This window comes from Fistularia commersonii, chromosome 32 (genome assembly GCF_037954325.1).
Source record: "Fistularia commersonii isolate RoL2024-O1a breed Wild chromosome 32, RoL_Fcom_v1.0, whole genome shotgun sequence".
In the NCBI taxonomy this organism is placed as follows: Eukaryota; Metazoa; Chordata; class Actinopteri; order Syngnathiformes; family Fistulariidae; genus Fistularia; species Fistularia commersonii.
The window spans coordinates 4,521,888-4,541,548 of NC_141315.1; the positions used below are offsets into that span (position 1 = coordinate 4,521,888).

Here is a 19,661-nt window from a genome sequence, read left to right on the forward strand (position 1 = left end):
AGCAACCAATAATGATAAATAATAACATAATATTTATCAGACAAACAAAAACTTGATACAAAGGCAACTCAAAAGTCCAGTCTTAAAAATACAGATGAAAATGAAATACCCACTGAATCAACACATTCAGTGTAACTGTATTAGAAGACTTTGTGTCTCACAAGGCTGAATCCTGAGACCTGATGTAATGGCTTAAAAAAAAAAAAAAAAAATCTGTACAGCTGGTTAAGCTAATATGAGCTTTTCAGTGTCAAACATTTCAAAACATAACAAATTCCACTGCACTTTCCCACAAACATTAATACTGAGATTTACATTGTTTTTATAGAACAAGTTATTCAAAAGACAGGAGTTATCTCAAAAGGCTCAGACCAGCAATTTCCTTTCAGGAAATTCACCCCAGAGGTTCAGCTGATTTACACTTCTTGTTATACCATCACACCACAGTAGTGTAATAATTGTGATGATCCATCTTGCTATAGTTGGGTGATTTAATGACCCAGGTTCTATATGTATATATTTTTGCTTGAGGCAAAATGTAAATAAGAAATGTAAAATGTAACAGACTGTTCAATGCCTTAAGGGATGTTCTTCCTCCCACCCCACCCACCGTAAAGTAAGATCAATGTTTGACATATAAGAGTTGCATGTTTTTTTATGTGAGAGAGCATTTCAAGACTGAACTTCCCTCCGACAATGACATTCTATGCATTTGGGTCTCTAAGGAGGGGTCCTGATCTTCGATACAAAAATATATTTGCACAAGGCATTCTGGGTATTCAAAGGCTACTCGCTCTGGTGGTGCTATTTTTCCCCAAAGATACTGAACTCTTTACTGCTCCTGCTCAGCCGGCTGTTTTCTTGCATGGCAGCCTCCGCGGTGTGAGTAAACAGCTGACTGAAAACAAATTGTACCAGTGAAGTACAAAAAGCACTAGAAAATTGAAGCACTTTTATCATTTTAAAGTTCAGTGAGAACGCAGGAAAATATTATTTCTATTGTTAAGGGAGATTTCTGACACGAGGTCAACCCTCAAAACAGTTTTTTTTTCACTCTTGGATACTTATTGCTTGGGCCATTATTAGAGAAAAAAATGCAGGTAATGTTTTCATTTTTTTGAATAGTATAACACAAAATCGTTTAAATCCTTGCCGAGCAGCCTGCAGATAATCAATAGTGTTTTGGTGGGTGGCCTCAGATCGTGTTCATATTTCAGGAAAATGTTTTAATTTCCATTTGTCTGCGGTTCTGACCCCAGTGACAGATTATGTGGGCAAAGTTTGAATATTTGACCATTAGAGCCAATTCTAAAGAACATGTCACTCGCCTGTGACACAGGCTTGTGTTTAACAGAAGCAGGTGGGTCAATTGAACGAACTAAAAACCAGTTTTGAGCAATTTCATCCGCATTTGACTTGCAGGGAGCTATTTACAGGTAGATCTGTTTGGACGGTTGAGATTTTTTCTCCAGTTATTTCTCTGGGACTGTCTCTTGTGGATGAACTCAAAGGGCCTTTCTCTGCTGAGCGTTGCTTCGAGCTACCGCCTTGGTCACATTCAAGGAAAGCTTCTCTGCTCTGGGGTTTGATGAACTGCACAGCCAATTTGGGCGCTGCCATGGTACCGTCATGCTGGTTGGGTTGTCTGATGCAGTGGGACAGAGTGGAGACGCAGCTCTTTTTGAAGTTCTCATTCATGAAGGCGTAAACAATGGGATTGTTGAAGCTGTTGAAGAACCCAATGGCCTGGACAACGGCGATGATCATGTTAATCGTCACTTCGTCATATTTCTTCTCCAGGTCATCTGGGCGCAAACGCAAGGTGTTAACTGACAAAGTGCACAGAGATTTCAAAGAGAAAAGCTGCAGAATTCAGCAGAACTTACAGTATTCAAATAGCATGTGAACAGTGTGAAACGGTGCCCAGCAAATGGTAAACAGCAGCACAATCGTGATCATCATTTTAACGGCTCTCTTCTTTTTCCTGTGAAAGATAGGGACAAATAACTGTCTTATTTATGCTTACCCGTTCTAATGTGTGTGGTGTTATAATATTTTCTTGTCCAGTAGGGATAACAAATACACAGCATAATCCTCCTGCTGTTTTCACGGTCAGAATTCACAATCGCTTTCCCAATGCTTGAAAAAAAAAAATGCTAAGGCTCAATTTGTGGGCTTTACAAAGGAGGCTCTTTGGTTATACATATTTAAAAAATGAAAAGCAAATAGTAACACAATGTTATTACACATCATTTGAAAAGAGCCCTTGGTCCCAGTTCAGACTTCTAGAAGAACTTCTACTAAGAAATAAACTGATATTGGCAAAAAGAAAGCACAAGCCAATTGTTCTGTATAATATATTATTGGCTCTGTTGGGTTGTAAAGAACAGGTAATTTCCACAAGTCATTAACTCAAACCAACATTTCTGAAAGTTTCTTAATTAGTTAAATTTGGTGACCTCCTAACTTTGTTCCAGAATCAGTGTCAATTAACTAAGATGTCACTAATGAAAGATATAAATGTAAAGGAACAAAGGGTCCACTATCATTACACTCTCAAATTGGTTTGAGATCAAGTCATGGCACGTATCCCAATAATGAAGCAGGTAAGTCTTTTCTCACAGATTCATTTTAAGGTAACTATCAGGGAACTGCTGTGTTTTAAAAAAGATCAGTCACCCACATCGAATCAACTCAGGCACCCTGCGCACGAGCCACCATCGTCTAACAGAGTATGTTGTGTCCTGTTTTGGTTAAAAATGATCTCTGCTAATGTAGAACTTTCGTCACTGTGTGGTTTCAAAGAGCTTTACACTGGATTACAGTCATGCATACACACACACACACACACACACATACTGGCGGCGGCAGACCAACACTTAATTGTAGATCCTTGTAACGAAAATGACAGTATTCCTACCAATTTTCTGGTAGTGAACGTCCATATCAATTACTTAAGTTTCTACATCTACTGTCAGATAGACTTTGATATAGTCCAGATGTTTCCCAGAAATGACTGTACTAAGAGCTATGTTAAAAATACCCGACAGAAAGTTCTGTTTGCACCACACCAGATCTGAGACAAGCTTGAATAATTTTGAAAGATGTTGAAATCTGAGGAAAATGTTGGGAAGAGTGAGGAGAGTCTGAGGAGAAGCATTGTCGGGTCAAGGGTATTGTCTTTTCACCGGCAATAAATAAAATATTCGACACATACTCCCACTTAATATAATCTTAAACCCACCTTGAGATCTTAGTGATCTCTCGATGATTCATGGTGTTAAGGACAGAGGAGTCTCCCACCCTCTTGCGGATCCACAGTTCGATGGCAATACGAGTGTAGAGGATGAGCATGGCTGCCAAAGGGAGGAGGAATAGAGCCACCATAATGAAGGTGGTGTACGCCTGTCTGTGTTTCAGAGATCGCCAACTCTCCTGACAGCAGACGTGGTAGTTGTCATACAGGAAGTCATACTTCACCTAAGAGAAAAAGATTTGACTTTCATTACTCTTGCTACACTCTCTACAAGTATTATCATAACTGTCTATTATTCGATTTCCGTCTCTGGTCTTTGGGTGTCTGTGTTCATACATTTCTAGTGCTTATTTATTCTCTGTGATAAAATTGTTCCCGTTTAAAAAAAGAAGTAATGTATGTGTGAGAACAGACTTGGGCATTTTACGGCCCGCGGGCCACATCCGGTCCGTTTTGCTTTTTTATCCGGCCCGCCAAACTATTTTCTTTGAATATTTTAATTATTATTTTCAATCAATATTGAATTTAGAAACTCCTTATTTTTTCCTTTTGTTTGATTTTGTATGGATGATTACATACAAAGTAATGTTCGTACATTTATATCATTATTCATGATTTTAAAGTTGAAATAAATGCCAAAAAAAAATCAATATTCAAATTACAATTTTCATTTACATGATACCGAGTTGACCTGCGCATAAAAATTAAATAAGAAATGTGGACCACCGGCGAAAATAATTTAACACCCCCGGGTTAGAAGCAGGCAGCGGTAGTTACCACTTCTGTATCACAGCAAGGCGACCCCTTGACTGGCAGGGGGCGTTTTTGTATGGTGTTAGCATGTTCTCGCCGTGTATGCGTGGGTTTCCATCATGTACTTCGGTTTCGTCCCACAGCACGAAAACACGCAAAAGGTTCATGTGACGCTGTTCAAGACCCAGCTGGGATAAGCTGCTGGATTCCCGCCACCCTGAGTACAGGATAAGCAGTATAGATCATAAAGTAAATGAATGAATGAATGAATGAATGAAAAACAAAACAAAATGCTGTTTCAAATTTTGCATCTACATGTAAAGGGCCATAGAGTGGCTTGTATTTAAGTGTGTTAAATGACTTACATTTGATGATTTACATTTGTATGGTGGCATCTCAGCCTACAAATTGCTGCCTGTCGAAATGTTGTTGAGCAAGACACAGAACCCCTAACTGCTCCCTGGTACTGTTCCTTAGCTACCTTCTGCACATGTTTCATCCATGATAGGTTAAATGCAGTAGTCAAATTTCACCAATGACTCTTATGTTATACTCTATGTATAACTGTATGTGATAATGAAAACACTTCTTCTTCCTCTCCTCCCCGTGTCTGCGTAGGTTTCCTCCTTCAGTCCAAAAACATGCAGCGGGTTCATTGGAAAAAAACGTGAAAATTGCCTCGAATGAGTGAGTGAATGATCGTCTGTCTGTATATGTGGCCCTGCGATTGACTGGCGACCAGTCCAGGGTGTACCCCGCCTCTCGCCCGATGACAGCTAGGATAGGCTCCAGCATCACCCGCGACCCTGAGTGCAGGATAAGCAGCAGGCGATGGCTGGATGGATGGGAAGTGTAATTGTTGGTGCAAAAGAGCAAGTGATAGAATGTAGCGCAAGAGAGGAGGGGTCGAGAGTCTCAGTGGGGTCCATTATTGATGAGGCAGGCTGCGGACGGGAAGAAACTGTTTTCAGGGTTAGACGTTTTGGGTCCTGATGGGCCGCAGATATATAATCGCAATTTAGTAACCCGGTGGAGGAGGACTGTAAGGTGGGCTGCTTCGAAGGACATCACTTACCTCTAGCTGCTGTACAAAAAGCATTGGTGACCCCACAATCAGGGATGCCATCCACACAAGTCCTGAAAAGCGCAAGAGGATAAAATAAAACTTAACTGAAACTGGCAGAAAATACTGGAGGAAACTATAGTGTAATTGGTATTGGCAAGACTCGCAGCCAAGGGCAAAACCAAGGATTTTAGTCACGGCTGTTGGAACAACTAGAGAATTTATACAAGCAGCTAACAAGCTGCAAGTCACACAGGCTCGCGGCAGGTTTCCTGCCAAGTTTTTTTTTCTCCTGCATGACAAACTTCTGACTTCATTAAATTAGTCTTCAGTTTATTCATTTGCAACCACTTTCATCATTCTTCACAACAATATCATCATCAACAACAACGTAAACAACAACTACCACAATGATAACAACAACAATAACAATAATGATAATAATAATGGTAATGATTTTTATGATAACACTAATAATGATTGTTATGAATAATAAATTATAATAATATCATAATAGAGTCAATCTAATAATGGTATATTAGGCAGCGGAAACAAAAATAAATACCTAACATCTTGTATGCTCTTTTGGATGAGTATTGTCTCCTCATTTTCAGTGGGTAAACAATGCCTTGGTATCTCTCAATGGCGATGCAGGTCATTGTGAGGATGCCTGTTACTATGGCTGTAGTCTGGACAAAAGGAACTGTCTTGCAAACCAGAACCCCTGCAGAAGGAAAAGGGAAAAAGAAAAAAAAAAAATGGATAATGTCAAGAAATTCAAAAAAGGGGCCATCATTGCTTAAACTTGCTGTCCCTTTGGCATCTCAGAGTGGAAACAGATTTTTTTTAACATCACCATCATTTGATGTAATTGAAGCAATCATCACATGCGATGAGGGAGCAAGTAGAAAAATATGCGTGGCTACTTTAACCCCATATCGACTAATACTGTTGCCATGTTTTCAAGAAAGCAGATGCTATGAGCAAACATCCCATTGCTGTGAGACACTGAAGCAGCTTGTTGTTCTTCAGTGTGATCAGTGATTATACAGAATCCTCCATGTCTCTATGGGAGCCAGTTGACATCACATTTAATGAAGTGCTTTGACCACCTCTGACAGAATCATTTCCATACACTTATAACACCACCTCTCACCTCTGAGTACTAATATTAAAGCTTGATATATGTATTTATAGAATAGAATATTATAGATTCTTTAGAATAATAATGTTTAATTTTGTATACAGAGAAATAAAGAATTGATTTGGACCATTGTAGGGGGAATCAACCAAACAGTGATTTATTCAGTTGTTCCACATTAGTTTTTGGAGTTCAAGTATGTTGTCTAGGTAGGGAGGAAACAAGGAAGCATCCCACATCACAAGCCCCTGGGGGTTCGATGAAAAACTTATATAATAAAATAAACAAAAAAAAACTTGCAGGATCTGGAACTCACCTCCGAACCACTCCGACGAGATGTTTTGCAGCAGGGTGTACGGGACGCAGAAGAAAGTGATGAGGAGGTCACTCACGGCCAAAGAGCAGATAAAAATATCGGTGGCCGTCTGGACCGCTCGTTTCTTCACCACCACGCAGATGACCAGGGTGTTGCCGGCAAGAGCCAGCACGAAGATGAGCACGTACATGATCACGAAGGTGGTTTTGGCGGTGGACGGCAATTCTGGCACGTAGACGAGCGGCTGGATGTTGTAGGTTTCGATAAACTCCCGTCGGCTCAGGTTATAGTATTGGAGCATCTCCTGCAGGACTTCGGGAGTTATTTTACCTGCCCCCTCGGTGGAGGATGTCGCCATCCTAGAAGCTCCTAGAAGTTACTCGCAGTTGCACATAAACTGAAATGGAGCGAGACGGTTCCTTTTAAACGACAGGGGCGCCAGCGCGGTTTCCTGTGCGCAGCGGGACGCGCGGCTGCCTGCGCTTCGGCTGGTGCGACTGTGGACTCTGTGAAGGGAGAGAGAGGGACTCCTCCGTGAACTGCGGCCGGCGCGCGTAAACCGTGACGGCAAAACAAGACAATAAACAAAAAACAAAAAAACAAACAAAAACACGAGTGGTCACACTTTTCAATTTGATCACTGAGCAAGATCGGGGACTTCAGTTGGCTCTTCTACTGCTGATGCAAGCAGCCATCCATCCATCCATCCATCCATCCATCCAACCATCCATCCATCCATCCATCCATCCATGCATGCATGCATGAATACATCCATCCATGGATCCATCCATGGATCCATCCATCCATCCATCCAACCATCCATCCATCCATCCATCCATCCATCCATGCATGCATGCATGGATCCATCCATCCATCCATCCATCCATGCATGCATGCATGGATCCATCCATCCATCCATCCATCCATTCATCCATCCATCCATCCATCCATCCATCCATCCATCCATCCATCCATCCATCCATCCATCCATGCATCCCTCCATCTTCTGCCGCTTATCCTGCACTCAGGGTAGCCAGTCAATTGCAGGGCCACATTTATAGACAAACAACCATTCACTCACGTATTCATTTGGGACAATTTTCCCAAATTTTTCCCGTCAACCTGGTCCATGTTTTTGAGCTGTGGGAGGAATACGCATGTAGACATGCGCAGAACATGCAAACTCCACACAGAAAGGTCCCCTTGTCGGTGCTGTGAGGCCGAAGCGCTAACCAACGCGCCGCCGTGCTGCCCCACTGATGCAGGCAAATAAATCAAATCTATTCGATCTGGTTTACATAATTTTGCAATTTAAGATTACTTTCTACCAAATCACACTTTTTGCAAAGACCCCACCACATTCAACAACCTTATTCCCCCCATTCAGCAAATAAAATGCAAATTTGCATATTTCCAGGTGTTCTCTGCCACCAATGTACGTAGGATGTTTTCCGTGTGTGTTCTGTTTCTCCCTCTGCCTCAAAGTTTTTGACTGCAGTCAGGATGTGCTTTATATTTTGTCCAAAAGAGTACAGAATGAGGACAAGCTGAGACCGTACTCTCCTCTTGTGTCCCTAGAAACCCCTGGAGCTCTGATAGCAGGGGACCTTGTATGGTAGACCTGGGTTTTAGAAACTTTTCCACAGACTCGAGTATTTTCTATCTTTTTGTGTTGCTAAAAGAGTAACTTTGTGTGTTTCTACTGATGCGGCAAAAAAATCTGAAGTCACTCTTATCCTTCCAACCCTCTTCTCAAATCAGGCAAACTCACACAGTAGACTTTTTGGAGTATAAGTCTTTCAAGACTTTGTTTTTGCTTTTGTGTTGTCTGTGTAAACATTTTCTCTGACTGAGTGGTGACACTGAGTGGAAACTGCAAATCAAGTACCCTCATTTACATCTCAAGCACACTGATACACCACTCATTTATGCAGCTGGAGATTGTTGGGGTGACTCAAATCTGAAGAGACCATGATTAAAAAAATGATTTCACAAAATTACTATCAGAAAAAGTTTCTGCTTTGAGTTTCTGTGAATATTTAATCTGACTCCAGCTTCTAGGCACGTACACTATGTCCCCTTATCTCTCTGAGTTTGGTTTAGATAGTTCATGTGAAAAATGGCCAAGTTTGGGCAAATTTGTGAACAAAAATCCATACCATTGTACCTCAGGGCTGAGAAACTCTCAAGCACCTGGCCTGAGAAATTTCCATTTGCAATTGTAATTCCAGCAGTTATAATGCTTGAGGTAGACTGGAGAAGCAGATGCTTTATACAGTATGTAGCGCATAAAAAGCAAAATTATATCTGGCCCAGAAAAAACTTATTCATGTAAATAGTTGAAAAAAACTGTGAGCACGTATTTACTCTATTCAATATGTTGGCAAAACTCAGAGGCACTGAGAATCAGAATGCTAAAATTGGTATCAGGAATAATGAAAGTATTCAAATCATCCTGCAATTTCAAGAAATGTATTTCCTCAAATGTAATACCTTATTATATTTCCTCATTGTGATTACATTTTTGTGACCACCTTTAGATACATTTCATTGTTGGGTCTCAGTGCTCACATTTTTTCAAGAATGTAAACTTTAAAATTAAATGCTTATTTTGACAAGAAGACACAGGTGTGCAGTTAACACTCTGTATTTTATTACTATTCTGAAATCAAGCAACAACTGAAGCCCATAAATGTTAACCAGCTTAAATTTATCACAGTATCATGACGTCAAAAAAGTCATTGTTATCCTAGCTTTGCATGTAAAAATTTTATTAATGAATGAAATTGTGGAGAGAATATGTCAGTAACCATGCGATGATGCCTTTGTTTCTTGTTTAGTCAGGTTTCCTAGCAACGGTTGGAAACAGAGCAAAAAGCCAAAACAGCTGAGAGCTTGACACTCCTGTTAACGGTAAAGTTGTTCTTTTGCTGTTTTTACACTGATTTTCGTGCTACTCGGTTCCCCTCCTAACATAAAATGTTGTGTCATGTATTGAAGTCAAGTCAGTAAATCGATCCGGAGTTGTCTTAGTAAATATTTCTTATTAGTTTTTCATGTGTAGTTGAAATTGTGAGCATGTCATTCAAAGTTGTCAGAGTAAACTGGTTCATGTCTCATGTTGTCAGCATCCAAAAAAAATATATCCTTACAAACCAGGATATGGCAAAGTCAGGATCAAACTCCAGGAGGAAAACAGGAGAGGTCCTGACCGATCCTGTGCCTTTCACCCCCGAATTTACCAAGACACTGATGAAAAGCAGCCCTCGTTTCGGTTCCTTGAGTCATCATTCATTTTTCTCCCGACATAACCCTCATCCTCACCGAGTGAAGCACATCCAAGGTGGGAATCTCACACTGAGCATCCTCACCCGAAGCTAGCAGCTTTACTAATTACATTCTAGTAGATTAATTTTAATTAAAATCATAATGTCATAATAATTTTAATAATAATAATAATTCATAATGTCTTAATGTTGGAGGCTTGTAATTGACACACAGCTGTATGTACCTGGAATGGCTTGTACGGCTTATTCAATGGAATAATCATATTATCTATAGGAAAGGATAACTTGTGTCTGGTGTGTCACCTTTACGCTCACTGGTGATTTGATGGCTTTATTTTTTTCAAGTTATTCTTGTCCAGCTTTTCTTCTACACTTCATACAATGCGTAACAGTTCACAGAGTATACCTCGCTATTCCACAGGATTGAATGGCAGACCTGTTTGTATGGTGAGAGATGACTGGTTTGTCACTTCATCATTATTTCCACATCCTCTTCTCAAAAGCCATGTCTTCAGGAGAGCAACTATTCCACCATGTGGTGCAATTACTAACAATAATTCAAGTGGTACTGAAAAGAAAGGTATGAATCACTGCACACTTTTAAAAGCATTATTTCCTTCTGAAATTTCAACTTTGAAGAGTGAATTTCAATGAATATATGTATTATTTAACAGCATTATTTTCAGAAGCCTGGAGGGATGAGCTTAAAGAAATAGCTGCAAAAATTACTTTGTCATCTCGTGCACAAAAGAAGGAAAATCAGGTATGTGTTTTATCTTCAGATTAAGATGCACTGTAAGTACCATTTATGTTTCACTCCTCTTCTTTCAAGGTATCACAGCATGAAAGAATAAATGGATAAAAGATAATATTTAAGTACAAAAAAAAAATATTCATATAAAATGGCACGCTCTGGGAAAAATAACAACTGCTTATAATCACAATAAAGTAAGGTCTTTCCAAATGTTATGTTATTAACCTTCTTGGTTTGGTTATATTATATTATATTATATTATATTATATTATATTATATTATATTATATTATATTATATTATATTTGCTATTTCTTTTTGCAAACTGAGCATTCTCTGCACAAAAGCAAACAAAGAAACAAAAAGAAAAGAAAAATCCTTACTCATTTTGTAGGTTATCAGTTTTGGCAACTGTCAGTGTAAAACATGACCAAGTGTGAGCTCTCTATATATAGAGTCTCCATATCAAGAGTTCAAGAACAAGATGGAAGTCTGAAAATGAGCTTATGCAACAAGCTTATGTAGCTTTCATTTTAACTACAATGACATTTTGGATTATTTTTATTGCCTCTCTATTGTCCTCTGTAACTGACATTTTAAACTATCATGGGGTGATACTGTCAATTCATTTTTGCAAATAAAAAAATGGTGTTGCAAAACAACTGTAATGACGCTGAATAAAACATGAACTGTGAATGTTGTTCTTTCCTTTCACCAAAGGACTTGACTTAGCTGTTCAGGGGAGAATAACCTTTTCAATGTATTCCAGGTCCAAACTGCAGATGAACCTGTCCGTAGAAAGACACAATATTCATCAGAGACCGGAAGAATCATCCCTCCTTTCACAAAGCTCAGCTCTCATTCTCATCACCTGCCGTATCATCAACCCTTTCATGACCAAGAGCTTCTGGTGAACTGCTTGTCTGCATCTGCAGAAATGCCATTTCCATTTTGAAATGCACTGCATTTCATTTCCTAGCTCTCTCAAAGACAAAGGTCAACAATGCTCTACAAAGATAGCATATAACATTGACCTTAGGACACAAAAAAACGTGTTCAATTGGAAACACTAATAGTATGAATAGATATAGATGTGACATCGATGGCACTTCTGCTGCTCTCCAGGTGTTGGAGCTACTTTGTCAGATCCTGCAAACAGACTCCCTTTCCACGGTCCAGCAGTGGCTTGTTCTTGCAGGCCAGAGAGGTAAAATAACTCACTTTAACATTAATAAGCAATGATTGCAAATTTATGTTAATAAGAAGTCTAGTATTATAAATCTGTTACATCAAATTAGATTATTGCTCCTATCTATCTATCTATCTATCTATCTATCTATCTATCTATCTATCTATCTATCTATCTATCTATCTATCTATCTATCTATCTATCTATCTATCCATCTATCTATCTATCTATCTATCTATCTATCTATCTATCTATCTATCTATCTATCTATCTATCTATCTATCTATCTATCTATCTATCTATCTATCTATCTATCTATCTATCTATTAATGGGGATTTATGTGAGCAGTCAGTTCCTGTGGTTTTTATCCTTCATCCCCATCTTTCCCCTTGTAGATGTATTTTCAAACGTAAATATCTTCAGTCATAGTACATTGCATTCTGGCATAGAACTCCATCTTCTGCGCCAACCTACCGCACATGATTTGCCTTGGACTTGCAGTTCATTACCTGTGTAATGTCATTCATGACAGCAGCATGCTTGCGGCTCTCTGAAAAGTGCTCCACTTCTGTTTCTCTTAACTTTACTGTAGCCTGGCTGTAGTCAAGGGCCCGGGTAAGATGTTTCTTAAGCAATCTGAAGGACAGGATCTTTTCAAGCTACTAGAGTCCCACGACATCTGGTTCTCCTTAGTGGATCAATCAGGACTCCCTGGAAAATTCAGATTCTCCAAAGCACCGTACCAACATCCGAAAGAACACGTGGTGAGATGGAGGAAGAGCTGGTCATAGGAAGAGAAGGCAAAATCTTTTCCAGCAGGAGTTCTGCACAGGAATGGAGAGGGCTGGCTGCAGTCGAATGAAGGGTTTTATATGAGCGGGGATCGGAGACAAGACGACAAGATCTAGACAGCAAAATTATCCAGATAGAACTCTCCGAATTCTGACATACTTCATTTTAGTTGTGAAGTCTTCCCAGGGCCTTCCGCCGTATTCTGTTGGAGCACACTTGGGCATTTTATGGCCCGTGGGTCACATCTGGCCCGTTTTGCTTTTTTATCCAGCCCGCCAAACTATTTTCTTTTTATTTTCAATCAATATTGAATTTAGAAACTCCTTCCATTTGTTTAATTTTGTATGGATGATTGCGAACAAAATAATGCCAGTACATTTATATGATCATTCCTGATTCTAAAGTTGAAATAAAATGTCAAAAACATTTAATATTTAAAATGCAATTGAAAAAGAAATGTGGCCTGCCAGCTTAAATAATTGCCCACCTTTGCGTTGGAGGGTAGAGTGTGTTATTGCTTCAGTCGGAGAAGGACATCCTTGGAACTGAATTGCTCTCCAGGACTCAAAGAGGACTTCATTTCTAAACTAAAGACAGCTTTTTCTAATGTTTGTTAATTTCTTCCAATTCTTGTGAAAGTTTGGTGATACTGTGATTACTAACTCTACATAAATGGTTTTACTATATTTTTTAGCTTAGTAGATCTGACATTATCATCAGCATAATCAATTGTGCAGAACATTTCTCCTGGACACTGTCAATACATCTATACATTTATTGAAAAGTAAAAGCACATATAGTTAATTTATGTAAAATGCAGCAATAAAATATCTTGCTTATATGATATATTGTGATGAATCCTCAGAGAAAGACCTTGTTATGGGGATGCTCAAACAAGCTTTTGACGGCGTCAACTTGTCAGACTATCATCAGCAGGCTTCCAATTTTGGTAAATCTGCACCACCATATAATCTGCCACCTGGCCACTCATGGAGAAAACCACAGAGAGTGAGGTTTGTCCCCTCATGCATATCTTCATTTGATAAACCTCAGAAATTGTTGTAACAGGAGGAGGTATACTAATTGACTTTATTTTGATTGACCTTTACATAACTAAAATATCATTTATTGCCCTGTGTCAGAGAAATTATTGACAGGATACATATGAATATGTCATCATTGCTAAATGTTTTCAGTTCATCTCTGCTTCTTTGATCCTATTCAGAAGCCCTTATAAAGAAATGATGGTTACGGTTAAAACAAGCTTCAATACCCGAACGGCATTACCACAATTATAATGGCAAAGCACTGCATGCATTTTCTATTTTATTTTAACGGAGCATGACGATTATATGCTACCATACATTTGATGGGCCAAGTCACAGTTTGCATTCAGCACACATGTACTGTTATCTGCCCCGAAGTCAGTACAGAGCTTTGCATGGCAATCAAGTGATAAAAAAATGAAAAAAAATAATTGTCATTTTGCATTTCCCCCCACAGTTCATGCCAAGCGTATAAGATGTGTGACAGTGACAAACCAGGTAACTGAATAATGTTAATTTTTCCCTTTATTCATGCACTTCAATACCTCATCTATGCTGTGGCTGGGTTTTTGGATTATTATCTTATTTTATTTTAATCATTTGTAGTTGTTTTTTGATTTGTCAATGCAATCCCTCTGTGAATGAGACAAGTACAAGTGAGGATACTTCAAATGTTGATTTTTGCTCATTTATTTTGCATCTGGACCACAATATCCCTTCACAGTGGGCCGTATCTATTGATGGAATATTCTATTTTGTGAATGATCTGCAGAATTAATGAAAATCAAGTCTATCCCCTATTTAACAAATGGTATTGCATGTCACTCAGCTATGCATTGTGTTGCAGAGAGGATTGGAGATGCAGAGGTCCTCGAAATCCACACGGAGGATCACACTCATCACTGAAACAGTTGATAATTTTATTTTCTTATGGTCTCTCTTTGTTTCTATGTATAAGGTTCTCATTATATAGGGTTTATTGATAGCACAAAACAATAATTTTACATTTTCATTTAATTTGCACAGTACAGATTGGTGTCAGGTTACACGTTACATGTAAGTCTGACATGATACAAAGCGGCGTGACCAGATCATGACTAAGAACTTAATATTACTTATAATATTGCATAAGATCATATATTCTTAAATAACTGCTGAAAGGACTTCATTTAATCCTTTAAAAGTCACAACCAAGCAATGTCTTTCTACTGGCATCTTTTCAGTCATTTTTTTCAATTATTTTTGGTACCATTTGGTTTATATCTACAGCTTCTACTCGCTTATGTAGAAGGATTAGTGCATGTAAAGTAGTTATGAAGCGAAGCAGTCAGACACGTCAAGTCAAAATATATTCAGGGGCTTAGAGGTTATGGAGAAATTATTGGTTGTCACCTCCAACTGCTGCAAAGCTGTGAAATGCTACAAACCTTAAGCTCAGGTCGATAATGTTGAGTTTCGTGACCGCTGTGAACTAGCGGGTTGAACAGAAAAGACTGTGCGTTGGTTGGAAATTCAAATTGGAAAGTTCCCCTCTGAAGATTCAAGAATTCGGGAGGTTGATATAAAATTCAGCCATCACCTTCTACTTAATTGTTGGTTGAAAATGGAAGAAAGTCAAAACTATGAGCATGAGCGTCACATAAATGATAATAAATATTTTCGGGACATAACTCCTGTTTATCATTTCCTGTCTCTTTAAATAACTGTCCTGCCCGGGAGTCTTTTTCTTTTCTTTTCTATTTAAATGTATCAAATTTTTTCAATGAGGCTTTTGCTGTGATGCTGGATCAGTTTAAAGAATGAATGATTAGTTATTTCCCTTTCTCCCAATGGAACTGTATTAATTTAATAAATCTCAAGCATTAACATGCATTGTCTTGGGAAAAAAGTTATATTTATATGTTACACATATAAAATATTTAGTGTGCAACTTTCTGATGCAAGAGCAGAAAGAGCGAAAAACAACTGACGATTCATGGGGAAGAATGGAATTGAAATGCTATATTTACTGTTACTGTTAATGTATAAAAAATACATTTTTTTTTAACTGTAGTAAAAAGACTAAGGAATCTTAATGTTTCCAGTTTCAGTCTTTGATTACAGAACAGTTACACACGTATAAGACGGATCATTTTTGTAATGATACATGACTGACTGCGTTTCGCACACTACCTTTTTCTAAAATGCTTTGTAAATGGGGGTTTCCAGGGTTTGGAACTTACGGTAGAGGAATACCAAGAGCCTTGGTAAATTGTAAAGTAACTGCAAAACTGTTTTTCAGTGTATCTTAAATATTTGGAAGATCTGTTTCAGGAATGACTTTTTTGTAGAATTATAGATTCTTCTATGTGAATGGTTGCATAATAAAACTCAACACAAAGTATCCAATTTTTTTTTTTCAATTGTCATATGTTTATTGATAATTCTGTAGTTTGTTCTCAAACCTGTGTTTTATTTTAAAGTCAATTCTGTGTCCATACCAACTTTGCTTTTGCTTTGCTTGTGCTGCATAAGCTTTATGCGTTTACTCAGTTTATTAATATCTTTGCAAAAAAAGCCTCTCTTAGATGTTCTATACTTGATAATGTGGACAAGGATCGTTGTGACGGCAAAGTCTAAAGTGCAGCTAAAAGAAGCTCTCTTGCCGACTGGCATCTGGTGATTGCTGTTATTTACTCCCCTCTCAACTCTTTTATTTTTAGTACGAAACATAAATTTAAGTAACTGAGATGATGCAGAATGTTGTCCGCCTCATTTGATCACTGATTGTGTGCCTGACCAGGGCATCGGTCCACTTATTAAACAAGAGAAAATCAAGTAAATGGCAGCGGTGCAGTTGTAAACTCTAATGCTGCACAGCACGAAGGTCTGTGGTTTGATTCCATGAGGAATTCTGTGTTGCATGTTTTCCCTGTGTTTGCAAGTTTTTTCTCCCACAGTCCAAAGACATAAAGGAAACCCCAACTGAATGGAAAAGTACATTAATAGCAATAGTAATAATGATAGTAAATAAAAGTAATAACAGCTACATCAAGTTCGGAATGAAATGAATATCTTGTCTCATGTCTTTATGTGTTTTCTCTAAACATTATTTTTTCCTTTCCACTTCCAGTCACACTGAGCCTCAGAGGTAAGGGTTGATGATAATTAACGAGTGATTGCTTCAAAGTACAGGTCTATCTGCTTTTCTCTGCAGTTTTTTTTACCCACTTGACCCCTAAATTGCGCACCAAGGCTTTTCCCTCCACATTTACAATGAAACATTAACTGGAAATCCCAAGAGCTCTTAGACTCAGCTATGTCATTACAGCTTTTAAATCAGTCTTTGCATCTCAGGTATCTTAAAATGTCAATCATTTCTTTTCACCTGAATCACTCTATCTCACTATCTCTGAGTTGGTTCCTTGCTGCAACCAGCTTCCTTTGCTAAATTTTATTGTTTTATGTTTAATGTATTTAATGTTAAAATATTCTTCCTTTCTTCTAGTTATATAATATATAAATGTTTCTTTGGGCTGGTGTTTGCTGGTATCAGCGATGAATAACCAAAAGACTTAGACTAAATTTGCTGCTTCCTCTGGGCATCTAATTCAGAGAACACATTTTGTAGTGAAAATGTGCTCCAACAAGCACCCACACGCACACACACGCACACACACACACACACACACACACACACACTGATGAAGGTCAGTGGATGATCTGCATCCAACAGAGGCCATGGACGCCTCCTTGCCAAGTCGTCACATTCTTTTTTCCCGGTGGCTGCAGTTTTAAGTCGGTTGGCCTGTGCAGCAGGTGACGTTCAGCCTTCACCTCATGAAGCCTTGTTGCAAGGGCACCTGTTGGTTTTGGAAGATAAGAGGCAGCTTTTCTTAGTCTTCTAGCAGAGACAAAGCTGCAAGGCAGCATTTGAATAGGAGGGTGGCTGTGCTGAAAATGCTGCACATTTAGTAGTGATAAAACAGATAATTATTTAACCTTCTCTTTTTAAAAAATGTGTAATAATACTTTATGCATACTCAAAAGTGCCAAATGCAAAAGTGAGGTCAGCTCTAAAAAGACTGAAATAATATTTAATGAAGCAAATGAGTCCGCAGTTGAATCAAGACCAGTTACAATAAAAAAACACCTTAAAACATTGGCCTTTCCATGGGACTTCTCTGTCCTTTTTAACAAATAAAAATGGGCAGACAAATTATGTATAGAAATCTTTGTTTTGGTTCCTGCCTTGGTTTTAAAGTGGGACAATAACAGGCACTGCAAATCATTAAAACACCTTCCACTATGACTTCTGTTGACAGTAAATTAGACTTTTAAAAAAGTGAAAGATTTTTTCTGTCCTTCAAGTTTGGTTAAATTATGCTATTGGCCAGTCATTAAACAATCATAATGTAGTACATAGAAACATTATGAAACATAGAAACATTTCCTTATGTGTATATGTATATGTATATGTATATGCATATGCATATGTATATGTATATGTATATGTATATGTATATGTATATGTATATGTATATGTATATGTATATGTATGATGGCATGAGGCAATATTCTCACAGTAATTTGAAATAACGGCTGTCCTGGAACTGAAATCATAGGAGTCACCAAATCAAGTTACCAAAGCGTCACTAAGACCCAAGTTCAAGGTTTTGTGAGGATAACCACACTGTGTTCAGAAAAGCAAATTTCTAAAGTGTACAAACTAATTTGAAAGCAAACTGCAATCAGTTGAACAGAGAGAAACCTTTCATTCACATTTCCTGCAGGTCCACCTGGAGCTGTGAGTGGGTGAGTTCTTTTGTAACTTGGTCACAAAACCTTTATGGCAGAGATCAGCACTGTTTGCAAAAGCAGGAGCAGATTCTTGTCAGGTGGAGTTGGGACTGGGATCGATGTGGCAAAACAGGTTACTTCCTATTATTATGAATCATTTTGTAGGTGGCTGTGGTTCAGCTGGTAGAGTGGACGTCCCTCCAATTGGAAGGTTGGCGTCTCAATTTCCCGCTCCTCCAGATCCTACCCAAGTCATCTTGGTCAAGGTAGTGGACCTCCAGTTACTTCCAATGGTCTAGTTAGCCCAGCTCTCCCGCCAATGATATATGAGTGTGTAAATGTCAACTTTGAGTAAAGCACTCTGAAAATGCAAGGTGTGAAACCACTATGTAATTGGAGACCATTAACCTTTTTGACTAATAGATTATCTTTGGGAAGAGATTGATTGACTGATCAGATGCATGGAATCTAATATCCATCAGTGAACCACTCCCTTGTTTACAAGTGTTTTTCATTCATTTAATTCATTCATTTAACTCATTTATAGGGATTACATAATTAACTATTATCACAAATTAAACTGCACCCTGGTGTCCCAAGATATGACAATCATTGGTAAACCCTTAACGAATAAAGAAGGAAACAGGTGTTTTGCTATGTACCGTATATTTTAATCTGCCAGAGCCGCGCGTTGTCCAGTCAGCTTTTTTTTATTGACCAAAGTCCATTTAAAACCACATGTTTCCTTGCTGAGTCACTTGTTGGCAAAAAATATTTTTAAAACGTGCTTTTAATGTGAAACACCACTCGTCTCTCCTGCAGCTGGACCACCACCCCGATAAGTCCCAGCATGTCTTAAGAGATAATCATGCTGGTCTGGCAAATAAATATTCTCACAGCTGCTGCTTATTGTCAGTTTCAGAGCAGCGGAAGACATTCAGAACGGCTTCACCAGCCAAGCCATTTCACGCTGGAATGAAATTGCATTCCATTTGTAGTTTATGAAAACTCACTCTGAATGTTGCATTGACTTGGTTTTGTTTTTTCAATAGCTCATGCATCCATCTGTGAAAAAAAGATATGTTGTATTGATTTGCACTTAATTGACGCGCGTCTAAGATTGGGCCATGCTTGTGCTGGCAAAGAAAAGAAGACCATCTCTCTTGAGTTTTTAAATCACTCGAGTTATTGCACAGAAATGAAGATGGATCATTTTAACGCTGAACGTCATAGCATTGTATTGGCGAGAATGTGGATTTCTACAGTTTTATAAAAGAACGTCAAT

General features: G+C 38.5%; 2 protein-coding genes across 2 annotated transcripts; one reads left to right on the forward strand and one right to left on the reverse strand.

The window, feature by feature from the left end:
- Position 1: 1 nt before the first annotated feature.
- Positions 2–7,357, reverse strand: qrfprb (pyroglutamylated RFamide peptide receptor b). The gene is made up of 6 exons (XM_086139865.1): positions 6,530–7,357; positions 5,638–5,796; positions 5,085–5,146; positions 3,245–3,480; positions 1,887–1,984; positions 2–1,805 (listed from the first exon to the last, which is right to left on the reverse strand). The coding sequence occupies exons 1-6, from the start codon at positions 6,885–6,887 to the stop codon at positions 1,402–1,404; spliced, it is 1,317 nt and encodes a 438-aa protein (XP_085995991.1). The 5' UTR covers positions 6,888–7,357; the 3' UTR covers positions 2–1,401.
- A 2,334-nt stretch (positions 7,358–9,691) lies between these two features.
- tbata (thymus, brain and testes associated) lies at positions 9,692–15,355 on the forward strand. The gene is made up of 8 exons (XM_086139502.1): positions 9,692–9,872; positions 10,238–10,396; positions 10,491–10,579; positions 11,339–11,479; positions 11,695–11,776; positions 13,417–13,564; positions 14,055–14,095; positions 14,445–15,355. The coding sequence occupies exons 1-8, from the start codon at positions 9,692–9,694 to the stop codon at positions 14,501–14,503; spliced, it is 900 nt and encodes a 299-aa protein (XP_085995628.1). The 3' UTR covers positions 14,504–15,355.
- Positions 15,356–19,661: the final 4,306 nt, after the last annotated feature.

Coding starts and splice junctions, on each gene's coding strand:
- qrfprb (XM_086139865.1), bottom strand. CDS start 6,887: ATGGCGACATCCTCCACCGAGGGGGCAGGTAAAATAACTCCCGAAGTC. Junction 5,797..6,529: donor CTCGTCGGAGTGGTTCGGAG/GTGAGTTCCAGA, acceptor TTCCTTCTGCAG/GGGTTCTGGTTTGCAAGACA. Junction 1,985..3,244: donor GAGATCACTAAGATCTCAAG/GTGGGTTTAAGA, acceptor TATCTTTCACAG/GAAAAAGAAGAGAGCCGTTA.
- tbata (XM_086139502.1), top strand. CDS start 9,692: ATGGCAAAGTCAGGATCAAACTCCAGGAGGAAAACAGGAGAGGTCCTG. Junction 11,777..13,416: donor TGTTCTTGCAGGCCAGAGAG/GTAAAATAACTC, acceptor ATGAATCCTCAG/AGAAAGACCTTGTTATGGGG. Junction 13,565..14,054: donor AGAAAACCACAGAGAGTGAG/GTTTGTCCCCTC, acceptor TTCCCCCCACAG/TTCATGCCAAGCGTATAAGA.